This window comes from Vidua chalybeata, chromosome 5, assembly GCF_026979565.1.
Source record: "Vidua chalybeata isolate OUT-0048 chromosome 5, bVidCha1 merged haplotype, whole genome shotgun sequence".
NCBI classification, from domain to species: Eukaryota; Metazoa; Chordata; class Aves; order Passeriformes; family Viduidae; genus Vidua; species Vidua chalybeata.
In genome coordinates this window covers 39,200,184-39,225,354 of record NC_071534.1, presented here as the reverse complement: position 1 = coordinate 39,225,354, position 25,171 = coordinate 39,200,184, and the positions used below count along the sequence as shown (strand labels likewise).

General features: G+C 39.6%; 1 protein-coding gene across 1 annotated transcript; it reads right to left on the bottom strand.

The window, feature by feature from the left end:
- Positions 1–22,904: 22,904 nt before the first annotated feature.
- On the bottom strand, positions 22,905–24,874 carry LLPH (LLP homolog, long-term synaptic facilitation factor). Its single transcript, XM_053943175.1, has 3 exons — positions 24,829–24,874; positions 24,578–24,761; positions 22,905–23,131 (listed from the first exon to the last, which is right to left on the bottom strand). Exons 2-3 carry the CDS (start codon positions 24,756–24,758, stop codon positions 22,968–22,970), a joined length of 345 nt encoding a protein of 114 aa, XP_053799150.1. The 5' UTR covers positions 24,759–24,761; positions 24,829–24,874; the 3' UTR covers positions 22,905–22,967.
- Positions 24,875–25,171: the final 297 nt, after the last annotated feature.

Sequence of the window (25,171 nt, the reverse complement as noted above, 5' to 3'; positions counted from 1 at the left end):
GCTCTCAGCGTTAGAATACCTTCCAAAATTCTTCCTGATTTCTGTTGGAAGTGCTTGGACTCCTCATGAACCTGAGCTTTAACGATTTACTGCTGCTTACCTTTCTACTCAGAAAGACCAATGCTTTGTGTAGCTAAGGCTCACACCTGCTTATCTTTGGAACTGCAAAGATTTTCCCATTATTACACTTTTTTTTTTTTTTCAAATTCAAGGCAAGGAAGCACACTACAATTCGAAATATGGAAGATATATTTGGTTGCTTTCAGTTGATGAACTTTCTGGAGAAAGGGAGTAGTGCTGTACTCTAAATATGCTCTCTTCATGGAAAAGTAAGTAGGAATTCTTGTGTTTTGAGACACACACACTTAGCAGTTCAGCAGACAAAATCTGAATCTCTTTCCACTTCATTAGTTGCTGATACTTCAAACACAGTTTGTAATAGCAGAGTTACTGTCTCAAAAGATATGCCCATGCGTAACAATTTGCAGTACACAATTTCAAAGTAGAAGGAAAAATGCCAAAATTAATCCAGTTGTCTAGGAATTTGCATTTTCTCCATCCCTGAAACACCTGAGCAGTTCACCACCAGAAAAACTTTTATTCTCATAACATCCCTGTATGGTAGGGAGGTGCTATCATCCTCATTTCATAATCCAGTTTCCTTAGGAAACTCGGTTTATGCAACCACAGTATCCATCTATCTGTCTGCCAGTTTCCCAACAAACAACTTCTGGCCAATTCCAACCAAATTTAATAGTGTAACCTGTGCCCAGCTCATTAGGATCCCAAAAACTGATGAGACCACAGCTCCCTCAGCCTGGGGCGCAGGTATCTGTGCCTTCCTGCAACATACACTTAGAGTTGTAAAGACAGTTTGGGCAGCAACCTATGAATCCTGTTTGCTTTTATGGGAAGTACTTGGGACATGTTTGGAAAAGGTTTCTCAGCTGCCTCCCCTGGCCAGGGCCGGCTATCTGCTATCACCATGAGGGCAGCAGGGATAACACCCCTACGTGGTGGGTCAGGGCATATTTACATCACCATCCATAGTAGCAAGAGGCTCACCTTTCTCTCCAGTTTGAGTAAAGCCAAGCATCTGAGCAAGGCATTGCATCCATGCAATATCAATGCAAAAGGGGTTTGATGTCAGACTCAACCTGTTGCAGGGTGTACCTGTATACCAAATAGCATGTACCATGTCAGAGAGGATACTTGTAGCAGAATCAGGAACTGAGCCCAGCCTTTGGCAGTTCAGATCAGTGCCTTACCCACAAGCCTGTCCTGTTTCTACCTTTAAAAACTGGTTATTAAATAAAAAGTCAACAATAGCGTGATTTGCTGTCGGGACCCCTTTCTGTGCTTTGCTAGTTGTGGATGGTACTGTAGTGTACTTGGTATGCCCAAAAGGAACAGACTACCTGCATAATGCCGTTAAAAATAATGTCAGACCATCAAAGTGTTTAATGCAAAATGTTTTGTTTAACAGCCCTCAGGATATGCACACTCACAAGGGCAGTCTCTCCACTACCTCTCCCTAACCCTTATAAGTGAAATGGAGGAGAGCCTGTATGCATACAACTATGTGATGAATGTTTCTTATGTCCATTACATATTTGAACTCTTCCTGTGAAAATGAACAGTCACCACTCTATACATATACTGAGCAAATGAGTGAAGGTATTTTCCTCTTTGTCTTTGCAAATGGAGAAACCAAAGTTCATCAATTGGTGAAAAATTATTATTGAAAACTGGCAAAACTATAATACTGTAATATAATATCCTCAGATTTTTTTAACAAGGTTAAAGTTTTCCATTATCTGATCTATAGAAAAAAAAAAAAAAGAAAGATAAGAAAAACACAGCATCCTCAATGGATTAGAAAGGGACTTTAGTATCTTTAGTATTTATCTGTCTGACTGATGAAGGTTAAGTGTTTTTTAAAAGTGTGGTATTCTGACATTAGTCTGACAACACTACACCTCTGAACTGTACTTAAAAAAAATAAATCCTTTCTTCTTTCATTATTCCATCATGATAACGTGACTAATGTGAGCTACAAAAGCATTCTTCATGTTACAGGCTGCTTAGGAATGATGGAAATGAAGGGACTACATTTTAGCCTCTATTAATGGGCCTGTCCTTTTTTTTTACCTTACCTAAAACGCAACCAAAATAAACCAGACACTAATACAGGTCTGCATAGCAGTGACAAACTTGCTTTGTCCCAGTGAGCAGATCGTGCTTACAGCACATTAGCTGCTCTGCTGCCCTGGTCAACGTAAAATATACCCTAGAATATAAAGTATGGTCATTTTGGGTCCTCATGAAGCTCCATTCTCAAGGTGGCATTCTGCATTTTCTGCTAAAGATAGCTAAAAATTAGGTGCTCTCTTTTTTACTTGAATCCAAATTTACCCTAATAGAAAAGAGAGAAAAGTAAGAGGCTTTGAAGAAGGATATCATAGGCTATAAACTGGGAAATAGTGCAAGTCTAATTTGTAAATATGTGGGAAGATGTTCTAAAATTGCTAAGCACTTGCTTAAACTAAGTGAGAACTTAAATAGTTTGTATTTATGGAAAAAACACAACTTCTTACATTTTTCCATATTATAATATAATAAAGTACTGTAATTTTCATCTGGTTTAAAGCAATTTGCCCATATTTGCTCAGAAACGATTCTCTTCTAGTTGGGGGTCTCAGAGAAAATTTCAATGTTTAAATTTTACTTTGTATATATTTAAGAGCTAAAATGAATTTCAGTAGTCAAGAAAGGAAGTAGAGTCTCAACTTGTTAGAACATATTAAGTGCAAACAAACAATACTTTAAAATATTCAATTTTTTTTCCAATTGGAACTGACCCATTCTATTTTATGTGATGATTCAATTATAGCTCAACAAAACATACTGGCAAATTGAGATTTTATTTTGAAATAGAATGGTCTCCACACCATACATTTAATAGCTTGATTTGAACTTTTTTCCTTCCCTTTCTTTGGCAATTCACTTGGAGTTTCTTAAAAAAACCTATTTAAACTCTTCACTGCATGAAAAGAAATAACCCAAAAGAATTGGTTATATCTTTAACATCAGGAAATGCGTGTAGTAAGAACATAAGAAGTAATAAAATCAGTGTTGATGGTAAAATAAATATAGCACTTTTGCTTGGGTAAAATGTCAGATGTAAGGAAGTGCTGAGCATCCTTATTTCCTATAGAATCACTCATCCTTCCTCTAGTGAGGCTGTTTCCAAAAAGGCTGCTATTAAGTCTGGGAAAGGATGTGGCAACAAAAGATGGTAAAACACTTGAACACATGTGCATTATAGACCTTTCTAGCATGAAAATAATTTAATTCACAAAGAGAGCAAATGCAATGTCCAATGAAGAAAACGAACTCACTGATTTCCATAACTGTAGGAGGCCTTAGGTAATGCAGTATGCAGTGTTTGATTTAAAATTTTAAAATATTAAAAGAAGTTTTCTATAGCAGAGTGTTCCTATCAAAGTGGAATGACTCATAAGAATGCTAAATTCAAACCAGATGGGCATAAACATTCACTGAAAAAAATCAGATATTTAGAGGTCAGTATGGGTCTTCATAAAAATGAAGACATTGTCTGCATTACTGAAAAATGAACTTCAGTGATAATAAAAAAAACCAAGAGAAAGTATTAGTGATTTTATTTTAATTATACAAGCCACTGCCAATTAGGAGAACTAACATTTACAAAATTTACATTGCCATTTTAATTTGAAAAAGATGGCTGTGGCAGCCTTTAGACTTCAGACAAACAGCAGTGTGGTATCTCCCGCGCAGGGAGGGAGTGAGGGACGGGGGAGTTAAGAAATGCTATGTTAACATTCTGAACAATCCCTGTGCTTCCCACCAAGAAGTAACCCCGGTAATGTATTTGTTTGGGACAGAAATCTTCTGACCCAGCTCAGTGGCATGATGCCTGTCTGCTGCCCCCTTTGAACCAGAGAACAGAAATGGGGGAAAAAAACTCTGGTTCCTGCCATCATACCAAAAAAGTTCATAACACCCAACATTGCTGCTGCTCTGTTGTTATTATGTGCATGTTGTTTTGTTTTTCTTTCTTTGTCTCATCCATTGCACTCTACCATTTACAGATTATCTGGAGGGTGTACTTATTTTAAACTTTTATGCCCTACCAGAAGAAAAATATGTGGGCTCAAAATTAATATTGTTTCTGAGTCATGGTTAAATTCCAGTAATGTTTAACTTGGATCACTAGACCTGTGCATTTTAGAGAGAGAAGAAAAGAATACTATTAGAGCTGAAATGGGTAATGGGAGTTTCCTACTGTTTTGTTGCTGAGATCTTGGACAACAAGAAAAATTATGAACATTTAACTTATTCCTTTTAAAACATACACACTAAGTGGGGAAAATAAGGGTGCTACCCATGCCATAAGCTATAAAGGCATATGTTTGTATCCCTCTTCCCTGATTAATTTGTTAACCGCCACCATTCAACATCCTGATAAAAAGTGATTGTTCAATATATATTACTGTCAATGATTTAACATTGCAAACCATAATCTCTTGGGCCGCAAGTCAGCACAAGATGTGTGTGGCTTCCATCATGCAGAAGCCCATACAGTGCCACAGATAATGAGTTTTTCTGGGCTTCTGAGGCCTCTTGCAAGAGGGCCATAATTTTATTTTGCAGAAAATATTGCCTGTAATTTTGGCCTATGTGTTACTGCCATTAGTGGCACCCTAAGACTAAAGCCAAGGGGTGAAACTTGGCCCCCAGCAGTGCCACTCAAAGCTCTGCTGGTGGGGTTAGAGAAGCGAGCAGTGTGCAGCACGATGCTTTGCAGGGCAAGCTCCAGAGCTGTCATTACTGAAAGCTGCATAAGGCAAATATTATGCAACTTTCCTTTGGTGGCCCTTCATGATTGATTATTTGTCTTGTTATAACTCAAAATATTGCTTGGCAATCAGACTCCTTTACCAGACAGTGCTGCACACATCTAATTATGGCATTCAGCTTTGAAATGCTTTGGGTCCCAACAGATCTCTTCAGACTGTAGACATGACAGTCACAGGTGGGATAACTGGAGCATTCTTTCTTTTAAAATGTTTCACTTTTTAAGACACTGAATACTGTTTGCATTCTCTCACTACAAAATTAGAGACAGTCCTTGTCCACCAACCTACACCACTACTGTTACTCATTTATTTCCTATGGCTTGCTTTATCCTCATGCCGCTTAGATTTGAACATATTAGCCATTTATTACTATTATTATTATTATTATTATTATTATTATTATTATTATTATTATTATTATTATTATTATTTCTGTGGGTTAGAACAATTATTAGCAAATGCTTTCCTAGCCTCCAGTCCAAAATTTCTTCTTTGTGCCCTCATGTCCAAACTATTGAAACCTCTACTTGTTAAAGAGTATAAAGTGTCAAAAAGACAACAAAAAAATGCCCATGCTGTGAGCAGCCATAGTGCTAAATGAAACCATAGCACTTCCAAAAAATCAAGCAGTGCATTCACTGTACCCCATTGCTGGCACCTGATCTAGCACAAGGAGCCCACATACACACATATACACATCTATATACATATGCACACATACATATGCACTCTTCTGTGATGAGCACTTCTCCTTCTGGACCCTCGTGGATGGGCCCAAATATTTTAGAGAAGGCTCAGAAGAAAACGTGATGCTCAGGACCCTAATTTCTGCTTCCTTGAAAGAGCCCAGAGGTTTTTCAAAACACACAGGATAACCCAGGACAGGTATCACATGTAACTTTACAAAATTTGTACTTGGCTCTCTCTGAAGGGCAAGGAGGTGAGACTTCAAGTGCAGGGAAGTAGCTGCATGGGCAAAGAAAGATCTGAGATGATGGGGCAAGGACTCAGTGTGACAGCCAGGAAGAAAAGGCAACAACAGTGAGAGTTGGGGGAGAAATGCTAAAAACTTCTGGAGAAAGAAAGAACCACTCTCAAGTTAACCTCAAAGTGAGTCTGCTCACCAGGTGTGACAGGGAGTTCGCACAGCACAGTGAGAAGTTTTCAGTGCATTCAGTGACCAACAGCTATGGGAAAGTCCACTGCACCATGAAATCCCAAACCAGCCATGGGAAAAGACTGGAAGAGCAGTCCCTGGTCATCAGGGAATATTTCTTCCATTTCTCTATGGAGGGAAGACAGGGGAGGGCATTCAGACAAGCACTGTGAGATGGAAGTTAAGGAATATTTTGTGTGATATGACATACTGGGCATTGCCAAGGATATAACATAATTGTTGCCCCAAATGAGAATCTGAGCCCACAAGGCAAAGTCTCCAAGGCACCCTAAAAGCCAGTGGAGTTAATCAAAGCAAAGCTGATCATAAACACATTCAAAAGCCTGAGGGTGAGGGAAGAGCATGATAGGGAAGAGGTGTCAAGCCCACCACAGCCTGGCCTTGCAGAACTGTCAGGAGATGTCAAGCACAGGCTCTGATAGACTGAAAAACCAAAGCACAACCCTCAAGGAGGGCAGGTCATGGGAGCAGTTGGAAAGACACAAAACTCAATAGTCAGACAAAGGAGTACTGAGATCACTGCACACCGAGGGGCTGCCAGGGGGCTGCTGGGGCGAGATGTGGGGAGACATACACCCATCCTTTCTGCCCCCAGAAATGACACAACAAAACAAACACCAACAAAGGAAAGATGCAACAATCTGGCAGAAAAAGGAAGGCTGTGGCAAGGAGGAGACATCAGGAAATCAGTCTTGCAGGTCAGCAGCACTGGCAGGATCTTCATAAATATTTATCTTAATGCTGAAACAGGTTCATTTTATAAGCATGCAATCCTCTCATGTGGTTACTGAGCATGAATCAAAGACGTTGTGGCTCAGCACTGCTCTAATTTTTATTGTGCTTGCTTGAAATATCCTGGGATTGTACAGCCCCAACAAACACAGCAGGACTGGAGGCTGGGACCATTCCCCTCCTGCCCATGGGTGAAGGGGACCTGGGGGATGGGCAGCCTGGGGTCACAGAAATTCCTCAGAAAGGGAGATTTGAGGAGAAGTGTGAGGCCAGACCACTGAGGTGGGGGGTGCTGGTGGTAGAAATGGGCAGGAAAAGGTGCTGGGAAGCCACAGAACCTCCCTGAGCTGTGGTAACTCAGGAGAAGCAGCTGCTTTTCCATCCCCCTCTTCACCCAGCTGGTCCGGCACTGAGGTACAAGCCTTCTGCCTCACCTCAGTTGTCCTCTCATTTCTCTACTCCTTATGATCCCAAACCTCAGAAGCATCACTGCAGAAGGAAAGATAGCCAGAAGTAAAAGGCCAGCAAGGGCAGAGCATCCTCACAGGACAGTGGTAACAAAGTCTGAGCAAAGAGTGTCGACTGGGAAAAGCTGAGAACAGACAACATCTGCTCTGTCTGAAAATGAAGGAAAAATAATGAAAGCAGACCACTCATCTTTCTTATATATCTGTCTTGTTTCACTTTCTAGATTTTCTGCCACAATTTTTGAGCTACATCTAGTGGGTATTTTCTAATCCAAACTAAACAAGCAAACCAAACACAGCAGACCTGCAGGATTACTGGGATGGTGAGGGGGAGAGGCAGGTTTGTGAGCAGGGAAGAGGGAGACTGGAAGTGCAATGCTTTTATCTACTCTTTTGCTAGATGATTTTTCTTCTTTCTTGTCTTGTTTTGGTTTGTTTTGGTTTTTTTGTTTGTTTGTTTGTTTGTTTGTTTGTTTTCTTTTGTTTTTTTGTTTGGTTTTTTTTTATGAGGATGAAAAATTAGTTAAAGTGTTTTGACTGGGGGTTATTATTTCTCAGTTCTGATTGATCAAATGAACCAAACCCTGGTTTCCCAATTACTCCAACCTGGCCCTGCTGAAACTAGTGGTAGGATTCCACTGGATATCAATCAGCCTAAGATTTCACCTAGCAGCTGAATATCAACACATTTTGCAAAACCAGACTTGGATAATGTCTTTGGGCGATTTCAGATCGCTTTTTCTCTGTTTTAGGAAAGTGATTTGCTTGCTTGCTGAAAAATGCCTGCACAAGTTTCACACTTTTTTTTTTTTTTTTTTAATCATCTGTTGTTATTCATGGACTCTACAGATGGAAAAGACCCATTAAGTCACCCAGCACTCCCTGCCAGCACAGGATTGTTCTCCAGCAAGCATTTATTATGGCCTTATTTATACTAGCTTCACATGCTCCAAACAACAAGGTTTCTGCCACTTCCCCAGGGATAGCAGCCAGCCAAGTTCATATTACTGACCGGCAGGAAGGCTTCTCCTCATTTTCTTCAGCCCCTATCTTCCCTCTTCATGTATGCTGGCTGGGTATGCTGCCAGTGTGGCCCCTAAACCACCCCCTATGAGTCCCCCACTACATGAATAAGCATCACTGCCCTCCAAGCTGTTCCCAAGCTGGTGCTCTCTCCAGTTTGTGCAATACTTTCTGTCAATCCCTACCCTGAGGTACAAAAATGACATTGCCTGTTCAGTTGTACAAGACAGAATTACTTTCTGCACTCCTCTGTATGCTGCTTCTTGAAACACAAACCCAAATTGCAAAGAGAGGTAAGCCAACAGAAGGCACAAGAGATTCACATCCCATTTACTACCAGTTACCTCCACAAAGTGTCCTCATCATGGTCTTGTTTCTGTACTTCTCCGGCCAGTGGAGTTTTTCCAACTCACTGCAATTTATAACTTTTACAGTTTCAAAATAAAAAGCAGGTTGTCTTGTAATTGTTTTCTCTTTTTGTTTCTCTTTAATTGTTTCACAAACAGTGAACTGGGAAGCAAATGTGCCCTACATAGATAAAACACATGGCATTATATATATTTATATTAATGGCAGGCACAACAGAGTAACTTCCTCTTTGGAAGAATATTTGGGGTTTGCCAACAGTAACAAATCAGACTGTAATAATAAAGTCATTCCAAGTCTCAAATTGTAGAGTTAGCCTTCTTCATTTATGTTATAGAAAGCAGCATGAGCTGTTGCATGAGAAAATTAAGTAGAAATAAGACTGTTAAGCGTTAAGCATTTCTCATCAAATCAAAATAAAAGTACAGAGTCAGTGCTAAATTATACATTGATTTGCATGAAACATATGTTCATACAAGAAAAACAAACAGAAAAATAACATAAAGAAATGGTCTTCTTTCTGTTTCACAACTGAGTGTGCAGAGCTCCCCACTTTGCTAGCACCATTTATAAAGGAAAATGACACAAAGCCAAAGCCAGCAAATTGAAAATACAGGGAATCAAGACAAAGCTAGCTCAATAACCACAAATGGAATGGATCATCTTGTCAATTGAGAAGAAACATGAGGAATATAAATACCATTTCTTTCCTTAAACTCTGGATGCTGATGGCTCCATCGTGCTTTAATTTTCTACCCCTACACGTCCTGCTCTGCAAACTTCCCACATACTTCCACTCAGTTTCAAAGTGGAGTCCCTCTCTGAAATGGCACTGTAAACATTTCATTGTGGGGTCTCATGTTTGACGTCTGTCAGCGATTTTCAAATCAAAACTGCTCAGCTAACAAGTAAAAAACAGATTTCTTTTTGTTTATTTCTCAGCATTGTAGTCTGTAGGCATTGTAATCTGTGGGCATGAAGACTAAACTCAGTTCTTTCCGATTCATGTATCAGCCTCAATAAAAACAGGCATTTGCGGGAGAACACACCAATGGAAGAAGAGCTGGATTAGGCTAGAGCTGGTCTGTTTGTCTGCAACAGAGCTGGCATGGTTGAGAAGGGTAAAACACTTCCAGGGCAACCTCAGACAGTTGTTTGCAGTCTCTTTCCATGAGGTTATCATCTATGGAGCTTTGCTGGCAAAGCAGTGCTTTCAGCACTTGCTAATCCACTTTCCTGCAAAATCTACCAGGTTAGATTAAATGGTTTAAATTGAATTAGCCCTGCTGCTGTTGCCTAAAGTAAATTAGGAACTGAGAGACCTAGAAATCAGCCTGCAGTCTTAGCCTCTGGCATGTCAGAATGCAATATCCAGCTGAATGGCCCATCTCAACTTGTCTCCTTTTCTGCTTAACGCCACTGCTCTCCTTCACCTGGCCATTTAATAGCAACTGATAATGAGATACTGTGTAATGTGAAGCGGAAATTAAACATGAGAGGAACTGAAAAACGTACCTCTCTAAATAAGGAGTTTTGCTAGTAGTATTAAGGTAGATGCTTCCACCTAGTGACTTAGAGAAGTAGCTTATAGATTTTTACTTTAGAGGGCTGGATGGCAGCTGCAGCAGAAAACGAAATTACAGAAATTACAGAAAAACATCATTCACCATCTGTAGTTAAGAAGAGACACAGCATCTGCAGTCAAGAAGAGACACAAAAACTTACCTTACAAAGCAGGTCTATACATTCAGGCATCAGCAATACCCAGGGCACCCCTTCCACAGACAATGCTGGCCCAGTGCATGCACTCTGATTCACCTCTGGATAAACAGCCACCCCTCTGGATCTGGCTGTGCTGCTGATAATCCTGGCCCCTCCAAACCAACATATGGCAGAGCAGGAAGGACAACTCCCAGTGAGAGGGGGTGTTCCTGACATCCTTGCAGTAGGGAGGTCACCAGAATGGTGATTCCATCAAAGGTGTTGCCAGACTTGTCCTTCATCTTTAAAATTTGAAAGCTGTACTTTTTATTTTTTCTTTTGGTGCTCCTTAGTAGTGCAAAAGCACATGTGCTAGGTCTGGCCTGCTAGTTCATTTTAGCATCAGCCTCAGAGCCCAGTAGTGTCATCCTTCTCCTCTACACTATATTCCTTCTCTCAAACTCTTGAGAATTTATACACACCTGCACATGTGCAAAAGTTACTGATTTAAGCCCCTACAGCAACACTCAGCAAAACACATAAATGCAAAAAAAAAGAGAAGTATTAAGCTCAGTATTAAGCTTCAAGATCACAGACTTCAGTTGAGATCCATAAACTTCCAAGCCTAATGTTTCTTTTTATGGGGAGCAATAAGTGGTTTTGCAGAAGGCTCAAGTGTGTTGAATGGGCAGCTGTCTAAAATCAATCTCATCCACTTCAAGATGTATTCTGAATTATGTTCCTCTCTGAAAGTGCCACATCCAGGCCTAACAGGAGATGTCTGCTCACAATCAATTCACAGAGAAGCTCTCTAGTGTGTTGGATGCTACTTACATCTTTCTACCCAAAATCTCAATAGTTTTGTTTTCTCAGATACTGCCCCACAAATGAAACAGTTTACAAGGCTGATGCAAGGCACAAATTCTGCTTGCAAGGAGTTAAGTTCTTCCTTCCTGTCACCCTGGGGCTTGAGCCACGAGATTGTGGGTTCTATTGGCTGGAAAGGCAGTGTAGGAGGAAAAGAGGAAATTTGGGAGAAAGATACTATGCATAGCATTGCTATGCTAAAGGTCTAATCCATGTAACTCACCCAAAGCTTTCACTTTGTAGTGAGTGGACAGAAGCAGGTAGAGGAAAACAGATTAGTATACGCAGAAATAGTAAAAAAAAAAAAAAATTGAGTTAAATATTCCCTTGAGCTGTCCCTTATTTCCTCCCATGATGGAAAATGTGGCTAAGGATAACCAGCTCTGATTAAAGTCTCTAAATAAAGAGAGTAAAGCTGGAGTAAATGAATGCTGCTCTGATTTCCCAGCTGTGCTTAAGGATGCACTGTCAGTCTGCAACAGTTTTGGACATGATCAGAGATGCAATTATAGGCACTTAGTGAATGTGTGAACCCACATTGAACTCATGCAAATATAGGCACTGAGAGAAGAGCAGAGGAAGCTTTGGGATCAGCTCATGGCTCTTTTTGCTTCACAGTTTTAAAGTTAGGAGTCCTGTTTCTGCACATTTCCTCCTCTGTGTTCCTGGTTTTCACTGAATCTCATTTTTCCTTGTCTCTGGCTTTAATCCCTGTGGCATTAAGGAGTGACCTGCAAGGCAGTAAGCTATCTACTGTGAGCAGTTAAGTACCAAAATTATCTTGAATCCCATCGTTTACCCTTTTGAAGCAACTATCTGTCTGTTTAGCTGACTCGGGACTTGAGCCAGTAAATGCACAGCATTGACAGCAGAACTCAAGGACCTCAACTTCCCTGGGCAAGGAATCAGGAGACAGTGGCAAGAAAAAACACTTGAAAATTGTTAAAAAATAAAATAACTGAAGATCAAATTTAGGGGTGTGCCCAAAAATATGACAATTCTTAAGAAAGAGATTTACTCCATTTGGTAGATGCTGTGTAAACTGCATGTAGCTTCACTTCTCATGAAATCATACAGCAAACCTAATTCCCTTGTTAAAAGGCTTGGTGCTCTCCCATCATTTCAATGTGTCCCTATTTTCTTACTGTACAGCTGTGGCATTGTAGTGTTAATGGTTTGCTAGTGTGTTCTCTCTCATTTATGCTTTACTGAATGGACATGTATATATTAATCTTTCTCTAGTTAATGAACTCTTGTAGCTAGGATATGGCTCTAGATCCAGCTGAGGTCAGAAAGGAGGAAAAGTACATTATCACCTGGCAACTTCTAGCTATTTCTAGCTATTTCATGTAAAGGAATTGTTAACTGTACTCCAATAAGTGTGTAAAGGCATCTCAAAATGTAAAACATCCAAACATAGCACCATCAAGCGCAGGGAATTTGTCAAAATGGTGTGTCATTAAAACCCTGGCTGATAATTTTAATTACAGCAGGGAAACATATGAAACAACCTTCGTCTATCAACTGTGTAGGCAAACAAGGGCTTTGGTAATCACATCCTCATCACCTTTAAAGGTCATGACCTTTAATAATCATAACCCTCTCAGCTGCTCACCAGTTGCAAAACCAAGCAGAACTGCACTGTTCATCCAATTAAAAGTGCATCAGGCCATTGAGTCAATTCTTGAAGAAAACATAAGGCACTTCTTGAACCTCTTGTTTCGATTTATACTGTACTCTACTTTTAACTACAGTCACTGAATTCTCTGTATTTTATTAAAGTAAAATATTTGGATTTAAAACATTTGAATATTTAAATGAATATTACCAAGTGAGTATACACACGAACATGCACTCACACATATGTAGGCATATGTATGTTAAGTTTTAATTTTTTTTTCTTTAATCTATAAAAGTATCATATAATTTATTTAAGTGCAGAAGATCTATTTTCCTTTCCCTTCTTCTGACAGTTTCTCTCTCGCCCACATGGTTTATATGAATGATATTTAAAACAGAGCTGTTTTGATCTGATAGAGCCTCAGTGAATTTACTGCTGTTTCTATACCACTGTAACTGAACCTGACAAGAACCAGAAGAACCCACAGTTTTATTTTGGGCTTTATAGGTTTTTCCTCACTCCCTTTTCTCATGCCTGGATGGGGTCGGCAGCTAAAGGCGACCCACACATTCTGCAACAACAGATAGCTGTTAGGCTGCAGGAATTGCAGGATGAGATAAATTGCTCCTTTGATCAAAACCAGGGTCAATTTGCCCTGGCTAATAATTAGTTTGTTAAGGGAGAAAAAAAGAAAAAAAAAAAAAAAGAAAAAAAAAAAAGAAAAAAAGAAAAAAGTGAACTGAACAACAGGATTTTTACTTTATAAAAAGAAATGCAGTATTTCCCTGCATGTAATTAATAGTTATAGTGTTCACAAATAACATAAGATGCATTCAACAATCAGCCTTACTATTCTAAACACACTACTGTATTTTCAAAGAATTTATAGGATTTTAAAAACGGATATGTATTTCCTCTTTGTTGAGACAAACATTTTTTTCTGGTCCTCTTCAGATTTTCTCCCTAACACTGCATATAAAAATGAAACTTGCCTAAGTGTTCTGGATGGTGCATAGGAAAGATAAATATGACTTAGATTTCATCCTACTATGGAGGAAAGGTATTCAAGCACTCACTCAATAATTAAAGTTTTATTTTTTGGTAAGCGTTTGGTAGCTACAACCAAATATAAAATTGCTTTTAATGGATGGTTTTATTTTGGATTTTGTCATAAGTGTTCTTACATAATAATAAATTTTTGCTGATCTCAAATGTAATTCTATTGCAAAAAAAATTGCTGTAGAATAAAAAGAAAAAATACAAGAAGTCTTATGTCATGTTCTTTTTGTCAAGTTTTAAAGTACTTCAGCTTGCCTGAAGCGCATGAATGAAACTTCAAGAAACTGCACTCCCAGTAATTCATACTACAATCCAATACAAGCTTTTTTTTTTTTTTTTTCAGAATGTATCCACATTTATTAGCAGTCACCAGATGGGATCCCAGTGTAACCTCAGGGAAAAAAAACGAATGGCTTTCCCATCAAGTCATATTTGGATATAATCCAGTCACTGTTAGCATATCCAAATTCATTAGGAACCACTGAATCCAAAACCTGTTTAATGCAAAAAGATACTTGGGAAAGATAATTTTGGAAATTATTTAATTTCCTTCCACAGCAAAACAATCTCTAAAGATGTCAGGGCAGACCAGAAGTTGAATTCATTGGTTTACACTTTTGTGTTAGTGGAGTTTCTGACAGAAATAAGACTTCAAAATGTAGAGTCTGTGAATGAAAGATAATGAAATAATTAAAAAAAAAAGAATTAAGTGTATTTAGAAGTTCAATTAATATTTGAAAAGATTTTGCAAAAACTTTTTTGTTTATTTTATTTTCAATGAAAGCTGAAATTTGAGCTCTGTTTTTTTGTTAGGTTTTTTTTTTCCCAAGCTTTAACATTTGTTTCCCGACCAATGAATGGCAAAATTCTCATTCACTGGAATTAGTAGGTTTAGTTACAACATGAATTTACTTTATTTGTATAGATTTATGCAAATTAAATATATTTCAAACTTACTTTTTTTTCCCCCAAGTATGACTTTATTTATACAAATTAAGCAACATTTATTTTCTGGCAATTTGAAAAATATTTTTCAGTTTAAAATATTATTCCATAAATTTGTTCAACTGTATCATTGTGTGTCTCTCTTAAATTTCTGTTTAGATAAAGAAACTTTGCTTTCTGTGTTTTTCTTACAGAGTGGATCTTGTATTCCCAAAATACTTTTCCCCTCTAATTTTATATTAATTTATATTGTTTTACATTTACTTCTGAAATGCTTAAGATTATTTTTTCTCAGCTTCAATTATAATTGCAGGAATGGATACATTTGTTGTAACAGTGTTGTTGGTATAAAACCAAATATTTTTCCTGAGCATTCCTAAAAATAAAAACACTTTTTGTTTTGTGAATGCATAGAAAATAGTTTTTGTAGTCTCAAAACTAATGCTACCCTAACACAAACTGTTATCCTTTTTGGTGTGTCTGAGGTTACTTTTAGAATTTTATAAATCTAATTCATTTTTAACCACGTGAAACTGCTGGTTTAAATCATTGCACATCATTACATTTGGACAATGAAAACAACACAGGCATTTTTACTTGTCTCTGGTCAACTTCACTTCTGGATTTCCCTGACACAGGACCTTAGCTGAAATCACCACGTGGAGATTTTAAAATGCAAATAAAACAAGCAGAAATAAAACAACTCTCTTTCCACTGAGTTTCTGAAATTGTCATTAAAATGCTTCAGTTGATTGATAAGAGGCTTTTAAAGAGCCTTCCTTTTAAACACAAAACGCTATGTATCAGAAAAAGTCATGGATCCCTTTGTACACTTCCCTGGAAAAAATGACATGTTTAAGGAGAAAAAAAAATAGATTGGGGAAGCATTTTCATGAAGTAGCATTTTCAGTATAGTTTTAGAGAATAACTGCACTAAGTTATAAACATATCACCAGTAAAAACACCAGGTGGTTTTAGACATTTAAATGCCACTCCTTACTAGGACAGGGAATGTGACTATATTTCCAGCAGCTTTTCAGGCAGTTAGGAAAGCGTGGAGCCCAGGAGCACGGGGAATACCCACGGCAGAGCGAGCCCCCAGGCTACGGCACTGCTCTGTGACACACGGCACGACGCCTTTTCCCGGAATTACTGCATGCCCCGTGGGAAACGCAGCACAGTTCCTAAACGAAAGAATATGGCACAGGGTGTTGGCGCTGCGATTCCTCACAGGGCCCGTGAGCCCTGGCCGCTCCGGGTACACTCCCGGGCTGCTCCGGGGACGCCCCGGGGCTGGCGCCCTTTGCCGGGCGGCCGCGCTCCCGCCGCCGCCGGCGCCGCCTGCCGGGCAGCGGCTGCCCCGGCAAAGGGCGGCTCCTGCCCGCCCAGCAGGGTCGCGCCGGGATCGCTCCTGCGGGAAGGCGCTTCCGCCTTTCTCCCAGCCCCCACTGGTGGGGCCGCTTAGCCGTGCCACCGATACACCTAGGGGGAAACGGACTGAAGCCACCAACTCATGGCACCTGTGCCACTGCTGAATCGGAGTGAAGACATGACATGGTAGAAGTTGTTGCCACTGAGCACGATGATGCTCATCACCAGTGAATTTGGGTGATGCTGTTGTGGACAGTGAAATGCTGAGATGGAAATACATTGTGTGACAGACTTTGCCCTTTGTCCTCCTCCCATCGCTGTTACAGGGAAATCACCAGTTGTGGAAATCCAGATTCACTTCCCACTGCTAAAGGTTTCTGTCAGGAGCTGGTTAAGGAGTTCAACAAAAACTTTTCTTCCATGGGGGGAAGGAACCCAAAAAATCTAAACCCCTACAATTTCCTCGAATTCCAATCTCTACAATTAGCAGGGGATGATATTTTGAAGTCTGATAGCATGTGTTAGGGACATGCATTGGCTGTCAAGATCTTTCCGGTTGCCTAAGGAAACAGAAATGCAAATTTTGATTTTTGGTTTTAAATTTTATAACAATATTTCTAAAATACTGGACACACAGAGGGTGTGTGTTTAGGGTGTGTGTATTCATTTTAAACAGCAAGCAAAATAACAAAAAACTCCACATGCAATCTTCTTCCCCAAGAGAAAAAGAGAAAGCCTAGTGCTTGACACTTTACCTATTTAAAAGCAATAGATAAAATCACAGATGCCTGTATATAAACACTCTGTACCTTACATTGAAGCAATAGTTCCTAAAGTTATTACATCAACAGACCTAACTGTAACCTCTCCCATGGATGATCTTACACCCTGGTCTTACACTCAAGGAATTAAACATTTTTTCTCTTCAACACAGTAGCAGCCAAGACACAGATGAGCAGTTTCAGCAGCCACAAGTATATGGATCACACTATAGCTGCATTTGCTCTAAAGTGTTGCAAATTTTTTGTTTTTTTCCACAAGAATTCAGGCAGACTTAGACATTTAGGAGAGAAAAAACAATCAAAGTGTCTGAGGGCGCCCAGCTGTGCTTTGGATGGGTCACTTTGTAGCTCCACCATCAGCTTTGCACATAACCTGGTGCACTTCAGTTCCCGGCTTCTTCCTGTACATCCTCTAACAATACCACATTTCAAGGGGGTGCAACAACTTTAGAAAAAGCAATGTATCTTACCTTTCTTAGTTCTCACAAACAATTTAGTTTCAAATATCTTTTTGCACATATTAAGAGAACTAACTCAAATTTTGCATTTGCAGTGAGGCTATTCAATAGCAGCAGTGGTGATGAACTAAACCCAGGAGACTACAATCAAGGTGTTGTCACTGAGCCCTTCTAAGCTTTCATAGAATTGTTTTGTGTTCTGTTGCGAGACAAACTGCAACTCTGATCTGCACCAAGTTCTGTCATATTTTGCAGAAGCAAGATGGGCAGAAGCACAATTGGTAGATCAAAAAAGTTCTTGTTTCAAACACAGACATGAGAATCCACCAAAGCTAAATTTACAGGACATCTATTGTCAAAGTAATTTAAAGACTCAAGGTAGCAAGCTGTACCATGAAATAGCTGTTGCACCTATACATTATGATTTGTCACCTTTCAAAAGAGAGATATGATACGTTTCACAAAAAGTGAGTGTATGAATGGACCAGGTGGGCTGAGTCAGATAAGCCAGCCATCCTGAGACAACAAATGCACCTTTGCTTCCTGAAATACTATCCACAAACCCAACTTCTGGTTAAAGGCAAAAGGTTAGAAATGCTGTGAAATCTGCATTCAGACTTTAAAATCCTTGCAAGAAAATTAACTGTAGTTAGAGAGAAAAATATACTAGGTAACAGTTTACCACACAAGAATGTAACTAACTTTCACAGCCTCATAATAGTTGACTAGATTGAAAACAGAGGAAGTCAGTTTACTCTGAATATACAAGCACTTCATAAGCGGTCCTCATGCTGCCTTGCACAGGACCCTTGATACACAACCCTCTTCTGCCACACCAGGTACTGTCCCTAACATTTCAGACCTTTTATATTGAATATGAGCATGAGAAAAATTAGAGACCTGAGGGAGCAGTGTTTAAATGACTGCGATGAGAGGAAACACTGCAAATATTCCCTTCCCATTCTGCCTTCTCTTTTCTTTTAAATTCTGTCACTAATGATTAAGTAGAGATGAGAAAAATGTAGTAGTGTAGGAAGAATAAAATGACAGTGAAAATGGTGGGCTTGTCACAACTGTGCAGTGTTTATTAACAGAAGGAAGTTGTTAGTTCTTTTTCACTTTTAACTTGGAAAAAAAAAATCCCAATGACTGTTTCTTCTGAAGTAGGAAATTGTGAGTTGGACAATGCAGCTGGAGAAGGGAAAGGAAAAAGCTGAGAACAGCCTCTTCTGGCAGCAGTGAGCTCTCAGATGGCTCAGTCAGTCCTGCCCTGCAACTTCACTCCTAGGCAAGTTAAAATTGATGGCAAAACCATGGCCTTAAGAGAGTGATGCATAGCTCTTGCTTCAGCTTCTCATCCTCCCCACAAATGCTGCAGCTCAATTCAGACTCTGCTACCCTGAGTGGCAGATTGTTTTGCACCACTCAGATTTCTGCACACTACGGCTACAGTCTCGTAATGTCTGACACCAGACGTGCTCACACTACAGATCAGATATCCAGCTTCCATCAAAGTCAGAACCCACACAGCTGTTCAGGCAGCAGGAGGGAAAGGTAGAATAATAGAAACAGACATACTCTATAAAGCCTTTGTACAGGACTCCTTCTGTTGTTTATGAAGTTGGGACCACTTATCAGGAAACCATTGTGTACCATGTGGCCATGACATTCTTCCTCCAGTACTAAGCAGCCCCAAACTATATTTAGCATCCTCTATAAGCAGTGTCAGCTTTAGGTAAGACTCCAATACTATGCCCTTCATTGAGAAAGACTTTCAAAACTCCCAATTCAATGCACTTGCTTGACCTGTCTCCAGAACTTCTCTCCATCTTCACAATGCTGTACTGCACAGTGGCCTCACCAAGAGGCACTAGTGCCACAAGAGGAGATGTGACTCACGAACCAGAACAGCCTGACACAGTCGTGCCTTCACCAGCCTGGTCTTTCTTCCTGGTCTGGTACTGCCTCCTGCTGACGCTGCTTTTTGTACAATAAGGCTGTAAGACAATCCAGCTGAAAAAAATGGGGAAAATAAGAATATTTTCAGTGTATCTTAGCTAACTGGTCCCCTAACAGACTTGACTACACAGTGCAGAAGTGCCCCAGGGCAGGAATCAGTTACTAGAAAAGCCCAGGAACTGAACCATCAGTGCTGCCAGTTTTTTTAGGTATCTGAAATAATTCACTTTAAAAATCAAGTCCTACCCACTAGGTCAAAAAGGGCAGACCTTGTCATCTTCCTAAAAAGTGCCAACAATCTGCAGACATTTAGCAATTTGCTAATGTAATTTTTATACTACATGAGTACATGCACATCTTATGCACATGAACATTTCAATAAAATTATAGAATTTAATTCTTTCAGTGCTGGCTTTTCTGCATGTAGTTCAAAAGTACCTGCATTATTTCCTCTGCCTTCTGTATGTAGGTCCAGGAAGTACAGTTACCAGAGCACTTTGCAGGTAGGTGGCAGAAAGCTGCAACTAAGCAGTTTCATAATAACACAATTATAGAATTAAAAAAAAACCCAACCACCACAACTTTGACAATGCCATTTAAGTTATACAATTATAGACTTCTATCAGTTTGTTTAATCAACTATAACCTTTTCTCCCTCAGTCCCAACCTAAAGAACATTTTTTATGTAAAGACCAATGAATTATGATATTATTAGAATGCTGTTTAGAAGCAGATCAATTACTTCTTTGAAAATCCCTTTGTAGACTTTTAAAATAGGTATTTCAGTCAAAACCAATTATGTTTAAATTCATTTCTATTGGAAGGAAACATGGCTTTTTCCATCACCTCAAACAGAAACATGTTTCAGATTCAGCAGTATGAACTATATACTCAAAGGCAACTAAATAATTTGGTATTTCCATTCAAAAATTAGAGTTGATCCAAACAAATTCCAAATACAAAATTACAGTATCCACATGCAGTATATACTCAGAGCCCAGAAAGAATATCCCTTCTGTATCCATGCATGACTCCACCTCCGGTTACATCCATGCTGCATGTTTAACCAGGTTCCTGCTGTCTGTCTACAAGCAAGCTTTTAAAGCCTGGATTACAGATCCCAAAACAGCTCTCAAAAATGTTTCCTGGCCCATAGAGAGCTCTGCCTTACCCGAGTGAGGTATGACATTGTACACTGGTACTAGACTAAGCTATATTCCAGTAAAGACTGCATTTATTCCTTCCTTATCCTCCATTTCACCTCAAAAATCAAACAGGATGTCTTAAAATATCTGTCATTTAAGTGAACATGTTTGACTTTATCCTGGACACCATGAAGGAAATACCTCACACAGCCACTATTGTTATAGGAAGGAAGCAACTTCTAAATAAAACATCAGTGCAGCATCTGCTGTCTTTAACTTAAGATTCAAATTATTAATCTGGTGACAAAAGCAGTTGACTAATAAATCTATACAACAAAGCTCAGGGTTAGGTCATAAAAGCACAAACAAGCAAGGCTATTCAGTTATAAAGGTAATTTTCTCTTATAGAGGAAGCAGCAGAGGCAGCAGTGAAACAGCTCTGGAGAGACGACAGCGTAAGGCCAGCGCAGCAGTGGCAGGCTTGATGAAGATGAGGCAGATGATGGCTGTGCACCTAAAGAATAAACTGACTCTGAAGCTGTACATCTAAACAGGGGTACTTTGCCACTTTAATCATCTCCACTCAGGAAAAGCAGCTTGCTTTCCCATCGGGAGCTCCTTGAAAATCATCTGATTTACAAACAACATGTCAAAAATAGCACTGTGCTTATTACTCTACAGAAAAAAACAATTGTTTTTTCACACTTAAGCCCGAGAAGCTCCCCTCCTCAATTCCCCAAAGCATGTATTAAACAAAATAAAGCCTATGTTGTAACAATAGTAAATAAATACAATCTGACTGTTCATTGCATTCCATTCCTAGTTAAAGACATTAATAAACCGTTTCCTCCACATTAATCAAATTTAAAGTAGTCCTAATCTACTTGCTAACATTTAGATAAATTTGATACCAAAATCTATATCCATTTATCTAGTAAGACAAAAAAAATGATAGCAGCAGCTGTTTTTATCAACTAGCAGGGCTTTTATCAACTTAATGGAAATATTTTTGAAGTACAAATTTATTAACAGCATATAATTTGGTAATATGTGATCTATATCTTACCAAGCGATTAACTGTCAATTTATGTGAAAATAGAAGACACATTGGTTTTTCCTTTAACGTCGTCGTAGTTTTTTATGTACCTTTCCCCTAATAATACTAATAAACACATAGTACTTTTCTAGAAAAACTTAATTTTCTATCACACTGAGCTCTTCTTACCAGATTTTAGAATACTACAACCTAGTGTAATTAAAAAATAGATCTTCTTTCCTATGCTCAAGTTATAACAACAGATACAAATCACAATTTGTGTGTAATTACAGAACACCGATCTCATCTTGCATGAAGCTGGACAAAGGTTATGCCCTGTATCCATGCCTGGTACTTGAAAAGGCAACATACTGCCAGGGTTGGTACTGTAATTATTTCCATCCTTGAAATGAGAGACATTTTAAAAACACAAGCTTTCAGGGCAACTAACTCTTGCATCTGTCATCACATGTTATTGCCAAGTAATATGCACCCAAATGCAGCTAATCACATAAATGGCATCTGTTACACAATCATGCAATATTTTATCCTATGCACACATTGTAAAGCAGGATAGCTAAGTACCATTTTAAAAGGCATAAGAGGCTACTGAAAAGAACATACATATGGAAAGCAAAATTCTCATTTACTTTACTAAAACTTGGAAAAGATCTTAAATAAGACTATTTTATTTCCATTCTGTGCATTTGCATCCTCTTATTTTAATAATAAAAGAATCGGTTGTACTTTCACTTATTTAGTTCCTACAATATTTCTGTTGCAGACAGCAATGAAATATTTTGTTCTCTTTGTGAACTTATGCCAGGCTGATACTTTCTCATTTTACTTGCAGAATTTTCATGAGGTCCTGGTGTTGTTTCAGCATAAAAATTTTTGAGTTACATATAAAAATGTACTTTTGTTAATTATCAGATGTTAAAAGCAACACAAGTCAGTGCAATAAATTTTACAGAAAGATTTAAAGGATACAGCGTGTTTACAGAATCCTTTGGTTATATTTACTAAAAGACAAGTTACACTGACAAAGACCACAGTACAAAAACATTTGGTTTAATTACTTTTAGGATTTCCTTAACTGTTTTTGGTGTTCACAGTATAAAAGATGAAGACCCTCACCCCCCAAGAAAACAGATAACCACAGGCAATTAGTCTATTCAAAGGCACTCAGCTTTTTAAGTTTGGCAGCTATTTCTGTCATCATTTGCTGGCCAAATAATCTCTTCAAAAATTCATTCAGCACAATAAATTATACTCAGTGACGAAGCACAAAATCTCATGAACTTATGTGGAAAATTTATTGTTAAATAAAATATTCATGATTTTTACAAAACTGATTTTACCAAACGAGGCCTTTGGCCAATTTTGATTTTTTTTTCCCTTTAACACGCTGAGCCTTAAGCTTCTTTTTTTGCCTGGAATTCATCCATATTGGGTACTGTCCATGCTGGTCTAGAAGAGTTTTTTTGTTTCGTTTATTATCCAGCTCCATTTTGCAGTCATCTGAAAATTAAAGGTATTTTTAGTAAGTAAAGTATCTGAATCAGCTTCATAGAAGCTCTTTTGTAACTAGATTCCCCCAAATGATAAAAATATCCCTAGACACAACACTATTTGCACATAGAGAACTGAAGGGTTTAAAAACTGAAAGCACTTTCCAAACCAATGCAACTGCAACCCAGGGATTTCAACAGTTGATAGTCAATGTGCAATATTTTTCCTAAAGGTCGTGTCTGGTCAAAGCATCTTATTCTTTCATCTGCAATCTGTTCCAATCCTGTGTCTAAGAACATTGTATATTCCACCACAGAAACATGCATGAAGCCATAGGCTTACTGAAACATATGCACAATTACACACTTTTTAAGATGTAATGTTTAAGATCTGCTCTAAAAATTTATTCTGAATGGAAGATGAAGGCAAGTAAAAAGAATAGTATGGAGAAAAGGTGAAATACAATGACAGTAGGAAGTATCAGCCAGTGATGCCACACTTGCCTCAAGGAGTGAGCATGACATCAGGTCTAACACATTTACAGGCAGAAAGAGAGGATTAATCTTCAGGATGACGAAGACTGTCCATGACATGGTCAGTCCCAAGAACAGCATCCGCAGCTGCCTAACACCCCACAAACGTCATGTCTTGGTGACATAACAAAGTGCAAGAGGAACACCTTGCTAAGTACTGACTAGAAGTGTGCTCTGTAATTTCATCCCAACCTTGTTCCCAAACCATATGTGTGCAACTCAAGCCTCTACCAAAAGTTTTATAGAGAGGAAAAAAAGACTTGTAAGTTTGTGCTTGTCTGATGTTGGGAGACAAAGCTCATGAGGAAAAGGCCAACATGCTGCTTCAATAGTTGAGGCTGATAGTCTACAGGAATCTGCACCAGAGATGGGCTTATGGAGCCCTAAATTGGGGGGCTTACAAATGCTTGCAATCAGCAGATAATCAGCACGGGGGCCTGGTGGCAGAACCAAAAGCCTATCTAGCATGGCAGACCCTACATTTTTTTCTTAAGAGGCTGAAAAAAAAATCACAGTATGCTGTAAACAATACCCTAAATGTTTAGTAGCCTCCTCAAATTAGGACAGTTTGGCAGCAAACATAATGCTGTGATTGGAACACCTGCCAAGTTGTGAATCCGCATTCACCTGATGTCGTCAGAGATATCTCTCTACAAAATGCATGACATACTTTACATACTAAAAGCAAACGCTAATAACCTTGTTCCGCAAGTGACCGGATGCAATATGGATGGCAGCGTTGCAAAACGACCAGATTCAGTGTTTTAGCTTTAAAACACAGGCTTTCCTACTTACTGTTCTCCGCCTGTAACAACCATACGGCTGATCCTGGCGGTGAAAGTCACAGGATCAGGAACAACACCGCAGGACATCCCGCACCTGGGTGACTGCAGCAGGGAAAACCAGCCAGAGCCCCACTCACCTCTCTGCTCCAGGACTTTCTCGGGGGGCAGCACGGTCGCCACCTCCTTGACCTCCTCCATGATGACATCTGCTTTGGTTCCCAGGATCTTCTTCAGCCTCTCCAGCTCCTTAGGCGCGTTCTTCTTCCTCTTCTCCGCCCGCATCTTCCTCCTCCATTTGCTCCTCAGGCTCTTCGCCATGTCCTGCGGGGAGGGAAGCGGGAGCGGTTGAGGGGGGGCTGCGCGCGCTCGGGGGCCCCGCCACGCTCACCTGCCGCGTGCGAGGCCGCCGCACACACTCGCTCAAGGCCGCGCTGCCCGCCCGCGCATGCGCTGAGGCGCCCGGCCTCCCGCGGGGGTAGATGGGCTCTACCGTAACTCTCCGAGAGAGCGCGCAGCCGCCTTCCTGCTTCGCGCCCCGGCGGGGTTGTGCCCAGACGCCTCTGCGCGGCCGGGGCGAGGGGCAGGCATGAAAGGATAAACATGTGTTCCACCACAACATGAAACGCAAAGATTTATTCTCAGCTCCTGCCCCGCTGTTCTGAATGAAATCCTAAAGCAAAGGGAGAGATTACCACACTCGCTCAAACCCATTCGCAGTGGTACCTGGCCAA

What these genes read in the sequence shown, in the direction of transcription:
- LLPH (XM_053943175.1), bottom strand. Translation starts at nt 24,758, where the DNA reads ATGGCGAAGAGCCTGAGGAGCAAATGGAGGAGGAAGATGCGGGCGGAG. An exon ending in GAAAGTCCTGGAGCAGAGAG is followed by an intron (nt 23,132 to 24,577) that starts GTGAGTGGGGCT and finishes TTTAATTTTCAG; the next exon opens with ATGACTGCAAAATGGAGCTG.